The sequence below is a fragment of the Cherax quadricarinatus genome, chromosome 32 (genome assembly GCF_038502225.1).
Source record: "Cherax quadricarinatus isolate ZL_2023a chromosome 32, ASM3850222v1, whole genome shotgun sequence".
Lineage (NCBI taxonomy): Eukaryota > Metazoa > Arthropoda > Malacostraca > Decapoda > Parastacidae > Cherax > Cherax quadricarinatus.
In genome coordinates this window covers 13,313,674-13,328,952 of record NC_091323.1, presented here as the reverse complement: position 1 = coordinate 13,328,952, position 15,279 = coordinate 13,313,674, and the positions used below count along the sequence as shown (strand labels likewise).

General features: G+C 39.0%; 1 protein-coding gene across 7 annotated transcripts in view; it reads right to left on the bottom strand.

The window, feature by feature from the left end:
- Nucleotides 1-15,279, bottom strand: part of LOC128690333 (sesquipedalian-1) — an 88,962-nt gene that overhangs the window by 61,380 nt on the left and 12,303 nt on the right. For 4 of the 7 annotated variants that reach the window (XM_053779019.2, XM_053779021.2, XM_053779020.2 and 1 more), the window contains exon 2: nt 9,949-10,090. The exons of the other annotated variants lie outside the window; for them this stretch is intronic. In XM_053779019.2, coding sequence (XP_053634994.1) covers nt 9,949-10,035 — 87 coding nt within the window. In that variant the 5' untranslated portion in view covers nt 10,036-10,090. The remainder of the gene's footprint in view (nt 1-9,948; nt 10,091-15,279) is intronic. 7 annotated transcript variants of the gene reach the window in all.

The following is a 15,279-nucleotide window of genomic DNA, read 5'->3' as shown; positions in this document are numbered from 1 at the left end:
CCGTTTAAGGGTTAATTTCTTTAAACTTTAGAAAGATCTTTGATCAGAATTCTTCTAATACTCAAGTTCATTTTCATAATTCCTTTTACATCACAAATTAGATTTCCACTGCTTCACCTATTTTATTCATCTGAGCTTTTAAATCTTTTTTTATTTATTATTAATCTTGATAAAAGTACAGTATTGTATGTATCCATTACTACTCTAAAATTCAAGACTATCATTAAAAAACGGTTTAAAGTACCTTGAAAATTTACATTAGAAACATTCATGTCAATTAAAAGAGAAATAAGTACATCACTTCTTATATGTTATAGAGAATGCCTTAAAAATAAAAACAACACTCAAGTAAGTTGATCACTGTGATATACTCTCATTCACATACACTAACTGTAACAGTGATATTCTTGAGACACAATAAATATGCTATTCTAAAGACCCAATAAAACATGTAAATATTTATAGAAACAAAGTTTTCAAGCTAAATGGTCTCAATTACAAGTTCATGCAGATTGCAAAGTATATAGTATATGCAATGGAACCTCGGCGTTAGAACATACCGGACCTCGAATGAAGGAGTGTCCAAACAATTTTGTTCAGAAAAAACTGACCCGGTCTTTGAACATTTTTCTGGAGTCCAAATGTGCTGGCTTGTTAAGGAATTCAGTTGTAAAAAAAAAAAAAAAAAACTTTACACGAAAGCCTTGTTTCAAAAGATTTTTGCTTCAGGTTGTTTTTAAGGAACAACACAACTGATGTGCTGAACCTTACCTCCATGCCCACTCAACTCTGGGCATAAAAAGACAAACTTCCCTGCCAAAAACAAAAGCAGAGCAAGAAACCCACACCCATACTCGACTCACTGACTGCCTCGCCCCACAGAGCCTTGAAAATATCCAGCAAGTGGGAAAATTGCTGATAAATGGCACTATGGCTAACATAAGGAGCAGGTAAATTATGATGGACAAACAACTAAGGGAGAGTAGTGAAAATTTGTCACCAATGCTCGTGGAAGAGGGATTATAATTACATGTACGTATTGTATTATATTTGCAGAAAGCCCTAAACCAGTAAGGTCATACAATGCTTTATAGCAGAGGGGGAAAAGTGATGGAAGGTAAGAAAAAGAAGTATTTAGGAATGACATCAGCTGAAAGAAGGGTTGCAAATGATGAAGCAAATCACCTTAAGTCAGGAAATCAGAGTGTGCCTGCAGCAATGAGAGGACTGTCAAGAAGGAGAGAGAGTAGGGAGACATACACACATCAAGGCCAGTGTAGAAGTCTTTTCTTCGCCTCAAGTCATAATGCCAACAAATCAATTATTGTTGGTCTCTCTCCTATATACTTACCATATACAGTGGACCCCCGCATAACGATCACCTCCGAATGCGACCAATTATGTAAGTGTATTTATGTAAGTGTGTTTGTACGTGTATGTTTGGGGGTCTGAAATGGACTAATCTACTTCACAATATTCCTTATGGGAACAAATTCGGTCAGTACTGGCACCTGAACATACTTCTGGAGTGAAAAAATATCGTTAACCGGGGGTCCACTGTACTGTCCAGGATTTGTATTAAAATATACGTATCTTCATTTGCTTTATATGTATTTTTTTGTATATACAGATGCTACTGGTAGCTACATGTATAATGTATTCTCCTGTCCCCCCCCCTCTCATATACATACATATATACAGTGGACCCTCTCTTTTCGTTGGGCTCTGTTTTTGTGAATTTCAGTTATCGCCAGACTTTTTTTTTTTGTAAAAATATTGGCTCATTTTTGTTACTTTCCTCCATCTTCACTGATGGTATGGAACATGTCTGAGTGTGCCCGCAAGCACACAACCTCCCACACACACATTTTGAGGCAGTGTCGCTTTGTTTCTCGGTAAATGAACATTATCCTGCGAGGTCATAGGAAACATTTCATAATAATTGTTTTTTTGCACTTGTTTATTCTGTGTGACGGCTAAATAAGGCACCATGGGCCCAAAGAAAGCTGCTAGTGCCAGTCCTTTGGTAAAGATAGAATTAAAGAAAAAGATTGTAGAAAAATACAAAAGTGGTGGTTACATCTAGCCTGGGTGCAGTTATATCTAGCCTAGGCATAGTTACGTCTAGCATGGGCATGGTTACATCTAGCCTGGGCATGGTTACATCTAACCTGGGCGTAGTTACATCTAGCCTGGGCATAGTTAGATCTAGTCTGGGCATAGTTACATCTAGCCTGGCCGTAGTTAGATCTAACCTGGGCATAGTTACATCTAGCCTGGAGGTATATACATAGTTACATCTAGCCTGGACGTACAGTAGAACCTCAAATTACGAACGTATCGCTTATCGAACTGTTCGAAAATCGATCGCTTTTTTCGAACCAGCTCTGTCCCTATTATCGAACTCGCCCCCTTCTTTCGAACCGCCGTGTACCAGACCTGTCTGCCAGCCCGCTCTGTCTGCGTCCCCGCGCAGGTGCCGTTAGCCAGTCTGGCTTTGTTGATCCTTGAGTGAAGACTAACCTGCGGTCTCATTCAAACATTTTGCGATTAATTCGTTGTGTTTAGTGCTTGTGGGATTGTGAAATAAGCTATCACGGGCCCAAAGAAACTTGCTAGTGGTACCCCTGTGGTAAAGGAAGTGAGAAACACCATAGATGTGAAGAAGGAAATAATACAGAAGTATGAGAGTGGTGTGCGACTTGTTGAGTTTCCCAGGATGTATGGGAAAAACAAGTCGACCATCGCTTCTATCCTGGCAAAGAAAGAACAAATCAAGGAAGTTGATACTGCGAAAGGTGTTAATATGCTAACCAAAAAAAGACCACAGACAACTGATTAGGTTGAGAACTTGTTGCTGGTGTGGATCAAAGGTAAAGAGATAGCAGGTGATAGTACTTCAGAGACGATTATTTGGGAAAAGGCAAGGAAGTTGCATGCCAATTCAAAGATTAAGGAGATTTGTGCTAAGTGGAATGATGTCCAAATGTTTGTGGAGAAGTACCACCTTGAGCAAGCTGAAACAAGCCATCTTTGCAATAAGATCAGTGACAGAACAATGTCCATTTCAGGAAAATCTTAAAGAGGCAACAGAAATAGAGGACTGTGGACAGTTATTTTGTGAGATAGGGGTCCAGTGACTCTCAAGCTGGTCCTAGTGGCATTAAAAGACAGAGAAGGAAAGTAACCCCAGAGAGGGCTTTGATACCTAAAGTCCTTATGAAGAGGAATTCCCCTTCCAAACACTAACCCCAACTCCCTCTCTCCTCCCTATCTTCAAGATGCCATCACCAATCTTCAATAAAGGTATAAAAAAATGCTATTTTATATGTTCATTTAAACTTATTAATAATTGTACACTATATTTGTTGGATGTATGTAAAACTATAATGTAGTGCTATCTATAAAATGTATTTTTTGCGAATATTTTTGGGTTTCTGGAACGGATTAATTGTATTTCCATTATTTCTTATAGGAAATACGTATTGATTCACCGTTCAAAATTCTCAACTTTAGAGCCTTGCTCCTGGAATGCCGTAAGTTAGAAATTTGAGGTTCCACTGTACTTACGATCTCTCCACATTAATATAAATATAAACAGTATTTTGGAAGTTAGGAGGAGGTGCGGGATTACCAAAACTGTTGTCCAGAGGGCTGAGGAAGGGTTGTTGAGGTGGTTCGGACATGTAGAGAGAATGGAGCGAAACAGAATGACTTCAAGAGTGTATCAGTCTGTAGTGGAAGGAAGGCGGGGTAGGGGTCGGCCTAGGAAAGGTTGGAGAGAGGGGGTAAAGGAGGTTTTGTGTGCGAGGGGCTTGGACTTCCAGCAGGCATGCGTGAGCGTGTTTGATAGGAGTGAATGGAGACAAATGGTTTTTATTACTTGATGTGCTGTTGGAGTGTGAGCAAAGTAACATTTATGAAGGGATTCAGGGAAACCGGCAGGCCGGACTTGAGTCCTGGAGATGGGAAGTACAGTGCCTGCACTCTGAAGGAGGGGTGTTAATGCTGCAGCTTAAAAACTGTAGTGTAAAGCACCCTTCTGGCAAGACAGTGATGGAGTGAATGATGGTGAAAGTTTTTCTTTTTCGGGCCACCCTGCCTTGGTGGGAATCGGCCAGTGTGATAATAATAAAATTTAAATAAATTAAAGAAAACTCTATTTCTCAAATGATTCATTGGGATTTAAATAATTACATATACGTAGTTTATTTATGGTGTACGTCTTGTCTAAATGTAGGTTATTGAGCACAGGTATTGTAATATATATATCTCAACAACATAATCTGAATAAAAAATGTCTTAATGTCAGCAAAGGAAATCAGTATAAACAAAACTCCTAATTCATAATTCTCTAAACAAAAATATTTTCTTCATTAAAAAATTATTTGACTCACACATAGACACCGATGTGTCTTTTGTTTTTACCACTGGTGTGGCTTTTCACCTTAGCTATGTTTACACATTTTTTATTCATCTTTGCCTTCACAGGGTCATTGATTTTGTATATACCTTTTTGGTTATGGGCACCTCGGAGGGCAGTTAACCTGTAGGCTAGTTCAAAGTCATCAATTGTTTCTATTTCATTAATTTTCTTCTTGCTATTCTTTTGCTTACTATTTAATCCGGTCTGGTCCTGTTCAGTTTTCTCCGATGCATTGTTTCTGTGACGTCTGTTACGTTTGCTTGTTTTTGGCTTTCCTACCATAGCCATCTTCAGTGTATCACCAGTTCCTCTCCTCCAGAGCCTGACTGGTGCAATCAGTCCCATGACACTCATTGTAATTGACATGAGGACACACAAAACAGTCATTGTGAAGGGAGTAGAGGAACACTCATGACAGAGTGATGTCACCTCAAGAAGAAGTGTTTTAAGATCTTGGATTTCCATATAACATTCATAAGCAGTGATGACGCGACCAAAGACGGGCAGCCCCCTTGGATCAAACTGAAGGTCACTGTCGGTACTTGTCTCTTGTACTGGGGTGTCGCTTACATATTGCCACATGTCAACTAAAGCTGAGATGGAGATCCAAGAGAACATTGGCTGGCAAGCATCGGTAGCTTGGTCAACCTCTCTTCTGAGGGCCTCTCTCTCCTTTTCTAAATCACGAACCCATGGATCAAAAAGCTGGTAATAACACCCTAACATTTCCAGAATGACTCCCACTGCCAGCATCCAGAAGCAGCAAGTTTTGAGTGCAATAATGCAAGGCATTTTCATGACTCTTATGCTTACGAGTAATGAAGTAGTGTAGTGAAACTCTTGAAACTCTTCAAAGGTTACTAATTTCAATCATATATTAATATAAAAAATTATGAACCATTATACTAAATATATCAATATATTGAAAAAACAGTCATCTTCAAATTTTCAGTTAATAATGGAGTGTGTGTATAGAATTTATTTATATGGAAGAGAACTGAAATTTAATAGTTTAACAGTGTAAGTGTTTTGTAAAGTGAGATGTAGTATAATGCCTAGTGATAGTACAGTGTTGCCCAATGATAATAAGTAGTTTTTAGTGATAGTGTAGTATAGTGCTACTCCTTACTTATGCCCCTACTGGCCCATACTAGGTAGGTCTTTATAAAACTCGATTCTACCAAAAAAAATATTTGTCCAACCCATTTTCAATGCTACCTATGAATAAATTTTGATTCTGGTTATGTCAAGCCTAGACGCAATTATGTCTAGCCTGGACGTAGTTATGTCCAGCCTGGACGTGGTTATGTCTAGCCTGGACATAGTTACAACTAGTCTGGACACAGTTACGTCTAGCCTAGGCGAAGTTACATCTAGCCTAGGCGTTGTTACATCTAGCCTGGGTGTAGTTACACCTAGCCTAAAGGTACGTACATAGTTACATCTAGCCTGGACATAGTTACGATCTCTCCACATTAATATAAATATAAACTGTATTTAAATAAATTAAAGACACTTCTACTTCTCAAATGATTCGTTGGGATTTAAATAATTACATGTACGTAGTTTATTTATGGTGTACGTCTTGTCTCCATGTAGGTTATTATTGAGCAAAGGTATTGTAATATGTATATATCTCCTCAACAACATAATTTGAACAAAAAATATCTTAATGTCAACAAAGGAAATGAGTATAAATAAAACTCCTAAATCATAATTCCCTAAACAAAAATATTTTTTTCTTCATTAAAAAATTATTTGACTCACACACAGACACCGTTGTGTCTTTTGTTTTTACCACTGGTGAGGCTTTTCACCTTGGCCATGTTCACACATTTTTTATTCATCTTTGCCTTCACATGGTCATTGATTTTGTATATACCTTTTTGGTTATGGGCACCTCGGAGGGCAGTTAATCTGTAGGCTAGTTCAAAGTCATCAATTATTTCTATTTCATTAATTTTCTTCTTGCTATTTTTTTGCTTACTATTTAATCCGGTCTGGTCCTGGTCAGTTTTCTCCGATGCATTGTTTCTGTGACGTCTGTTACATTTGCTTGCTTTTGGCTTTCCTACCATAGCCATCTTCAGTGTATCACCAGTTCCTCTCCTCCAGAGTCTGACTGGTGCAATCAGTCCCATGATACTCATTGTAATTGACATGAGGACACACAAAACAGTCGTTGTGAAGGGAGTAGAGGAACACTCATGACAGAGTGATGTCACCTCAAGAAGAAGTGTTTTAAGATCTTGGATTTCCATATAACATTCATAAGCAGTGATGACGCGACCAAAGACGGGCAGCCCCCTTGGATCAAACTGAAGGTCACTGTCGGTACTTGTCTCTTGTACTGGGGTGTCGCTTACATAATGCCACACATCAACTAAAGCTGAGATGGAGATCCAAGAGAACATTGGCTGGCAAGCATCGGTAGCTTGGTCAACCTCTCTTCTGAGGGCATCTCTCTCCTTTTCTAAATCACGAGCCCATGGATCGAAAAGCTGGTAATAACACCCTAACATTTCCAGAATGATTCCCACTGCCAGCATCCAGAAGCAGCAAGTTTTGAGTGCCATAATGCAAGGCATTTTGATGACTTATGCTTACGAGTAACGAAGTAGAATAGTGAAACTCTTGAAACTCTTCAAAGGTTACTAATTTCAATCATATACATGTATTAATATAAAAAATTATGAACTATTATACTAACTATATCAATATATTGAAAAAAATAGTCATTTTCGAACTTTCCGTTTATAATGGTGTGTGTGTATAGAATTAATTTAATTATATGGAAAAGAACTGAAATTTAATAGTAACAGTGTAAGTGTTTTGTGATGTGAGATGTAGTATAATGTCTAGTGATAGTAAAGCGTTGCCCAGTGATAAGGAGTATTCTGTTAAGTGATGGTGTAGTATAGTGTTCCTCCTTTCTTTTTGTCTTACTGGCATATATTAGGCAGGTCTTTATAAAACTGAATTCTACCAGTTTTCGTTAATTTCACATTTCGTCAGGCTCTCTGGAACAGAGTAATGATGAAAAGGGAGGGTCCACTCTACCTGGCTCCCTACCTTCATGCTCTTGTGTGTGAACAGTTGATACTCCAAGTCGGATTGAAACATTATAAACTTGTTTCTCCTATGTGTAGATTATTTGTGTCTTGTTCCAATTATGGTATTGCGCCTCTTTATTGTTTTTAAGATTTTTCAGTCTTTGTATACTGTATATACCATAAATACATGAATTAGTGCTTCCATATTTATCTCTTTCATTGTCTAGACCCCCCAAATTAATATGTTCTCGGTGTTCACTTTTTTTTTAATAAAAAAAAATATTTTTTTCTTCTCAATTTATAGAGAATCTTTTTCTGAAGGTAATGACAAAAAAGTACGAAATCTGGTGGAAAACTTATGGAATTATGCAGTTGCAAACTTAGCGGTCTCAGCACAATTTAGGCATCAGACAAGGTGAACAAAGACTGGATGTTCCAGAGATGGGGGACAGAAACAAGGGGTCACAAATGGAAGCTGAAGACTCAGATGAGTCAAAGGGATGTTAGGAAGTATTTCTTCAGTCATAGAGTTGTCAGGCAGTGGAATAGCCTAGAAAGTGACGTAGTGCATGCAGGAACCATAAGTAGTTTTAAGATGAGATTTGATAGAGCTCCTGGAGCAGGGAGAGAAGCAGGGCCAGGAGCTATAACTCGACCCCTGCAACCACAAACAGGTGATTACAAAGTGTCACTGATGTGCATAGTAAACAAAGTAATGGAGAAGATTATCAGGAGGAGAGTGGTGAAGCACCTGGAATGGAACAAGAGTATAAACACCAACCAGCACAGATTTATGGAAGGCAAATCCTGTGTCACAAACCTACTGGAGTTTTATGATAAAGTAACAGAAGTAAGACACAAGAGAGAGGGGTGGGTTGATTGCATCTTCTTGGACTGCAAGAAGGCCTTCGACACAGTTCCTCACAGGAGATTGGTGCAGAAGCTAGAGGAACAGGTGCGTATAACAGGAAGGGCGCTGCAATGGATTGGAGAATACCTGACAGGGAGGCAACAACGAGTCATGGTACGTGATGAGGTATCACAGTGGGCACCTGTGACGAGCGGGGTCCCACAGGGGTCGGTCCTAGGACCAGTGCTATTTCTGGTATATGTGAATGACATGATTGAAGATTTAGACTCAGAAGTGTCCCTGTTTGCAGATGATGTGAAGTTAATGAGGAGAATTAAATCAGATGAGGATCAGGTAGGACTTCGAAGAGACCTGGACAGGATGGACACCTGGTCCAGCAACTGGCTTCTCAAATTTAACCCCACCAAATGCAAAGTCATGAAGATCGGGGAAGGGCAAAGAAGACCGCAGATAGAGTAGGGCTAGGTGGCCAAAGACTGCAAACCTCGCTCAAAGACAAAGATCTTGGGGTGAGTATAACACTGAGCACATCTCCGGAAGCACACATCAACCAGATAACTGCTGCAGCATATGGGCGCCTGGCAAATCTGAGAATACCGTTCCGATACCTTATTAAAGAATTGTTCAGGACACTGTACAACGTGTACATCAGGCCCATACTGGAGTATGCAGCACCTGTTTGGAAACCACACTTGATCAAGCACGTCAAGTAATTAGAGAAAGTGCAGAGGCTTGTGACAAGGTTAGTTCCAGAGCTAAGGGGAATGTCCTACGAAGAAAGGTTAAGGGAAATTGGCCTGATGACACTGGAGGACAGGAGGGTTAGGGGAGACTTGATAACAACATACGAAATACTGCGTGGAATAGACAAGGTGGACAGAAACAGGATGTTCCAGAGAGGGGACACAGAAACAAGAAGTCACAATTGGAAGTTGAAGACCCAGATGAGTCAAAGGGATGTTAGGAAGTACTTCTTCAGTCATATAGTAGTCAAGAAGTGGAATAGCCTAGCAAGTGAGGTAGTGGAGGCAGGAACCATACATAGCTTTAAGATGAGGTATGATAAAGGTCATGGAGCAGGGAGAGAGAGGACCTAGTAGCATTCAGTGAAGAGGCAGGGCCAAGAGCTGAGTCTCAACCCCTGCAACCACATTTAGGTGAGTACACACATATATATATAAATAATAAAATTAACAGTAATAATTAAAACAATTGAAGTATTCTAATATTCAATGCAAAAGAGTTGTTGTACACAGATGTCTACCTGACAGCCACTGACGAGTTTGGAAGTAATGTGAGCCACTCCATGATGCTAGGAATAGGTTCAATAACCATGGTCACAAGGCATGTGAACATGCCAATTGTTTCAAGATCTTGGTCCTCATTACTATGCACAAGTGTTTAAAATTTGAAGACAACTGGAGAATGATGCATTATTGAGTTATGAACAAAATAAAATTTAAAAGTTGGAGAAAGAAAAAAAATTCAGGCAATCTATAAAGGTACCCTTTCAGGGACACACAATAATATGTACAGCAATTCACTGTTGCAAGATATGCTTAATACAGTTAACTGCATAAATCGAGAGAGCAACCCACCTCGCCTTTCTTCAAGAGGTAACCTTCTTTGTCAATCTGTGTTGGAGATACACTGTAAGCACACAAATTTTTTTCATTGATCTTCATCTTGAAATGAAACAGTTGTCAAATCTTGAAAAGTGAAGCATCTAGTCCAGGTAGACTGTCAGGGCAAAAACACTGAATTTTAATACTCTACTGCATTTAATGTGTATAAACCAATAACATCAATGCAAAACCTAACCATAAAGGTGGGGAACTGATTGGAAGACATGCCATGAATTTTCAATAATCTTGTTGCATTGTCAGACAATTCATAATCATACAGTTTTTTTAATATATGAAGAAAATAATGTACAGTAATAATACTGGAAAAACTCTAATACTGAGGTAAAGTGTGCGTTTTAGACTACAATAACTCTCACAGAATGGATTGAATTTGTGCCAAAGTATCAGTATTGGTGGGCATAGTTTAAAATTAATGGTACTGGCATCAGTCTAAAGTTAAGTATCAGTATTCATCAGCTAATTTTAATAGTATTGGTAACAGCATCAGTATCGGCTAAAACTGAATATCAGTAACAGTAAAAATTTACCAGAGGTATCATCCATAGTTCAAATCCATGGCAAGCCAATCCTAAAACCAGCAGACCATGGCTCACCACAGGTTCATACCAAATATATTATGAATTTAAATTCTTGTTATCATGATCTTGTAAGTCAGTAATTTGAGTACTGTATCCTGATACTAAATCTGACATCAGAATTAGATACATAAATAACCCGCACATAGAAGAGAGGAGCTTACGACAACATTTTGGTCCAACTTGGACCATTTGCAAAGTCACACTAACGAAAAGGAGAGGAGGAGGGAGTATATGTAGGCAGGAGGAGGTAGTGGTAGTAGTGGAGGTAAAAGGTAGTAGTGGAGGTAAAAGGTAGTAGTGGAGGTAAAAGGTAGTAGTAGAGGGAAAGGTAGTATGGAGGAGGAGGAGGAGCCAGTCAAATACTAAGAAAGAGGAGCACTGCAAGGGAGCTAGGTGCCTACAGAGGGTAAGAGCAAGAACACAGAGGAGGGGGGAAATAAAATAAATAAATAAATAATGAAGGAACAAATACCCAAGGCAGAAGAAAAGGAAAGGAAAGAGGAAAGGGGAAGAGGGAGAAGAAGAAAAAGGAGGAATCAGGTTAAGTCACGCTAGTGTGACTTTGTAAATGGTCCAAGTAGGACCGAAATGTCATCGTAAGCTCCTCTCTTCTATGTGCGGGTTATTTGTGTATCATTCCAGTCATGGTATTGTGCCTTTTTTTGTTTTCAGAAGTAGCCTATCATGTAAGAAGATTAGCAAAAAAAAAAAAAAAAAAAATTCATATACAGTGGACCCCCCCCGAGTTTCATGATTAATCCGTTCCAGAGAGTCTGCCGACTGGCAAAATTCACAATTGGCGAATCTATTTTCCCCATAAGAAATACAGTGGACCCCCGGCATACGATACATTTTAATGCAAAAATTTTGCCTCGCCTCATGCGATTTGTCAGAGACGCATCCCACGTGTGGCCTCAGCGCCAGTGTTCACAAGCCAGCTAGTGAGGTCGCATCTACGCATACATTCGGTACATTTCACATTATACCAGTGTTTTTAGTGCTTGTAACTACAAAATAAGTCACCATGGGCCCTAAGAAAGCTTCTAGTGCCATCCCTGTGGTAAAAAGGGTGAGAATTAGTATGGAATTGAAAAAAGAGATTAAGGAAATGTGTGCAAAGTGGCTTGAGGTGCAAACCTTTATGGATGAAAATCACCCTCACACAGCTATTGCAAGCCGTGCTGGTGACTATTACAATGACAATGTTGTGAACCACTTTAGACAAATCATAAAGGAACGAGAGGTACAGGCCTCTATGGACAGATTTGTTGTGCGACACAAGTCCACTGACTCTCAAGCAGGTCCTAGTGGCATTAAAAGAAGAAGGGAAGTAACCCTGGAAAAGGACTTGATACCTCAAGTCCTAATGGAAGGGGATTCTCCATCTAAACAATAAGTTCGACACTCTCCCCTCCTCCCATCCCATCAATCATCACCAGATCTTCATTAAAGGTAAGTGTCATGTATTCTATTGTTAGTAGAGTACTACTTACTGTGCATGTCTTTTTCAGTTTGTGTGCATTAAACTTAATATTTGATGCGGTAAAACTTTTTTTTTTTTTCATACTTTTGGGTGTCTTGCATGGATTAATTTGATTTCCATTATTTCTTATGGGGAAAATTAATTCGCCTTACAATAATTCCTGCATACAATGAGCTCTCAGGAACGGATTAATATCGTATGCCGGGGGTCCACTGTAATGGAAACCCAATTAATCCGTTTCAGACAGCCAAAAGTATTAACAAAAGAGAATTTTTTTAAAGATTAAATATAGATTTACATACAGAAAACAATGACAAATAAATATAAAGCACTAATAAAATGGATAAATGAACATTTAACATCACACTTAACCTTTGTAGATGAATGGTTCAGAGAACCGACATGTTGATAAATTAGATACATGTGCAACTCTTGGGTATCTTTATTGAGGAAACGTTTCGCCACACAGTGGCTTCATCAGTCCATACAAAGGAGAATCTTGAAGAACAGGAGGAGAATGAGGTTATCAGTCCCTCAACCTTGAGTCGATGTGGTCAGTCCATCAATCTTGAATAGAATATGGCATATGGGCGGAGAAGGAGCTTATAAACCGTAGGCAGGAGAGGTGCAGCAGTTGTGGGTGGTGTCACATTTGTTCAAGATTCTCCTTTGTATGGACTGATGAAGCCACTGTGTGGTGAAACGTTTCCTCAATAAAGATACCCAAGAGTTGCACGTGTGTCTAATTTATCAACATGTCAGTTTTCTGAACCATTCATCTACAATCCTGTCAGACACTGCAACTTCTTGGGATCTTAATACAGTGGACCCCCGCATAATGATCACCTCCGAATGCGATCAATTATGTAAGTGTGTTTGTACGTGTATGTTTGGGGGTCTGAAATGGACTAATCTACTTCACAATATTCCTTATGGGAACAAATTCGGTCAGTACTGGCACCTGAACATACTTCTGGAGTGAAAAAATATCGTTAACCGGGGGTCCACTGTACTTGGGAATTCTTCGCTTCCCTAACCCTTGGGCACGACCTACTTCCACATTGAACAAATGTGACACCACCTACAACTGCTACACCTCTCCTGCCTACAGTTTATAAGCTCCTTCTCCGCCCATATGCAGTATTCTATTCAAGATTGATGGACTGACCACATCGACTCAAGGTTGAGGGACTGATTACCTCATTCTCCTCCTGTTCTTCAAGATTCTTACTTTTAGCCCTAGCCATGGTTCCAATGAATAAAAGAAATGCTTTTCATTATGTAAAGCACTTACACAGTACATTATCCCTTAACCCTTTGACTGTTTCAGGCCCCTCTCTGAAACTGTCATTCTATGTCGCTCAATTTTTGAAAAAAAAAAAAAATTATTTTTTCTTATGAAATGATAGAGAATCTTTTCCCGATGGTAATGACACCAAAAGTTCAAAATTTGGTTGAAAACTCGTGGAATTATGCTCCCGCGAAGTTAGCGGTCTCGGCGACATATGCGTATCGGCGATTTCGCCGACTTTGAGCCCTATTTTCAGCCAATTCCATTGTTCCAGTTGACCAAACTCATAGCTATTTCTTTAGAACTCCATTTTATCTATCAGCTGAGTACAAGAAACCTCCCATTTACTAATTTGGACTACCCAATATGGTGGTCAGAAATTGGCAATTTGGCCAATTTCACGCAAAATAAAAAAGATGCCAATTTCAAAATAGGGTCCAGAATAAACAAGGTAGACATTCGTGGCACTAAAATAACATATGCTCTGTTCATTAGTCACATCTCTAGGCCCCTCTTATATTATTATTGATTTCTATTTTGATTTTTTATTCATACAAAAAAATACAAAATTTACTGTTATGCAGACGACTGCATTATTGTAAAAATGGTATAAATAATATCAGTGCACTAGTGAAAGAATATTAGACTCCCCAGTTGACGTGTATTGGACGTGTGGTGTGATTTATTTACTCTTGAACATTGGTAAAAATCGAACATTTCCGCTACTTTGAGCTCAGTTTCAAGGTCGTTTTCATCGTAAAAGTAATGAAAATCATCTCTGTTTCTGTAATATGTTTTCCATTTTATCACCTAAGACCATGAAAACGCAAATACAACGATAAATACTATACGAAAATACACATCAAAGTCGGCGTTTTATTCCAAAAAAACGATCAGAGTTTTTTTTTTCTCATTACGTAATGTGTGCTGCAGGATTTTTTTTACGTGGTGCACACTGACCACACAGACCCATTCTCTCACATGTGGGCCTACCAGCTTTCTCCCACTTGATTTGAAGCCGCTAGAATTATTGAGTATATATACGTCAAAAACATTGGCTCGTAAGACGTATTTATACGTCGAAAACAGTCAAAGGGTTAAAGATAAGGTGACTTTGAAGCCACTGTGGGTTGCCATGAGCTCAGTCTCATGAATCAGGAGAATATGCTTTATTATTATGGTAATATGAACACTACAGCTTATTTGCCTATCACAATTGATCTAATATGACATAAGAAACAATATAAATAACATAAAACATGTTAAATACTCCAGAATGAATAATATTTGGCATAACACCGAGCAGTTCGACAGAGTTATGAAGAGGATATGGTAAACAAATACCATTCTCCTATCCTTGTCTTGGGGGCTTATATTAGAGAAAACGGAGTGTAGCACAGGGCTATGATATACACTCATACTCCACCATAAACATGAAACAAAAAAGTTATTTTCTCTCTATAGATTATCACACATAGCAGCATATGTGTAGAGAACCTAGGATAACCCCAAAAAAGTCAACGTGGCTTATTTTTAGTACCTGGCTTGGGTTAGCCATATATGATTTTTGGTAAATATTCGATTCCCAGCCACAGTAGAAACATTAGGCATGTTTCTTTACACCTGTTGTCTATGTTTACCAATCAGTAAATGGGTACCTGGGTGTTAGTCGACTAGTGTGAGTGTTATCCTGGGACACTGACCTAATTTTCTTGAAATACTCAGCATAACAAGTGCCTTTCTATACAGTAGTATGTCACTGATGTCAGCTAGGCCTGTATACCTTGTACTTATTTTGCAGGTACAATCACTAAAAACGCTGTGATAATATGAAATGTTCCGATTGTATGCGTGGATGCGACCGCACTGGCTGGCTTGTAAACACTGGCACCCATGGGACAACTGAGGCGTGCTCAGGCCACACGTGGACG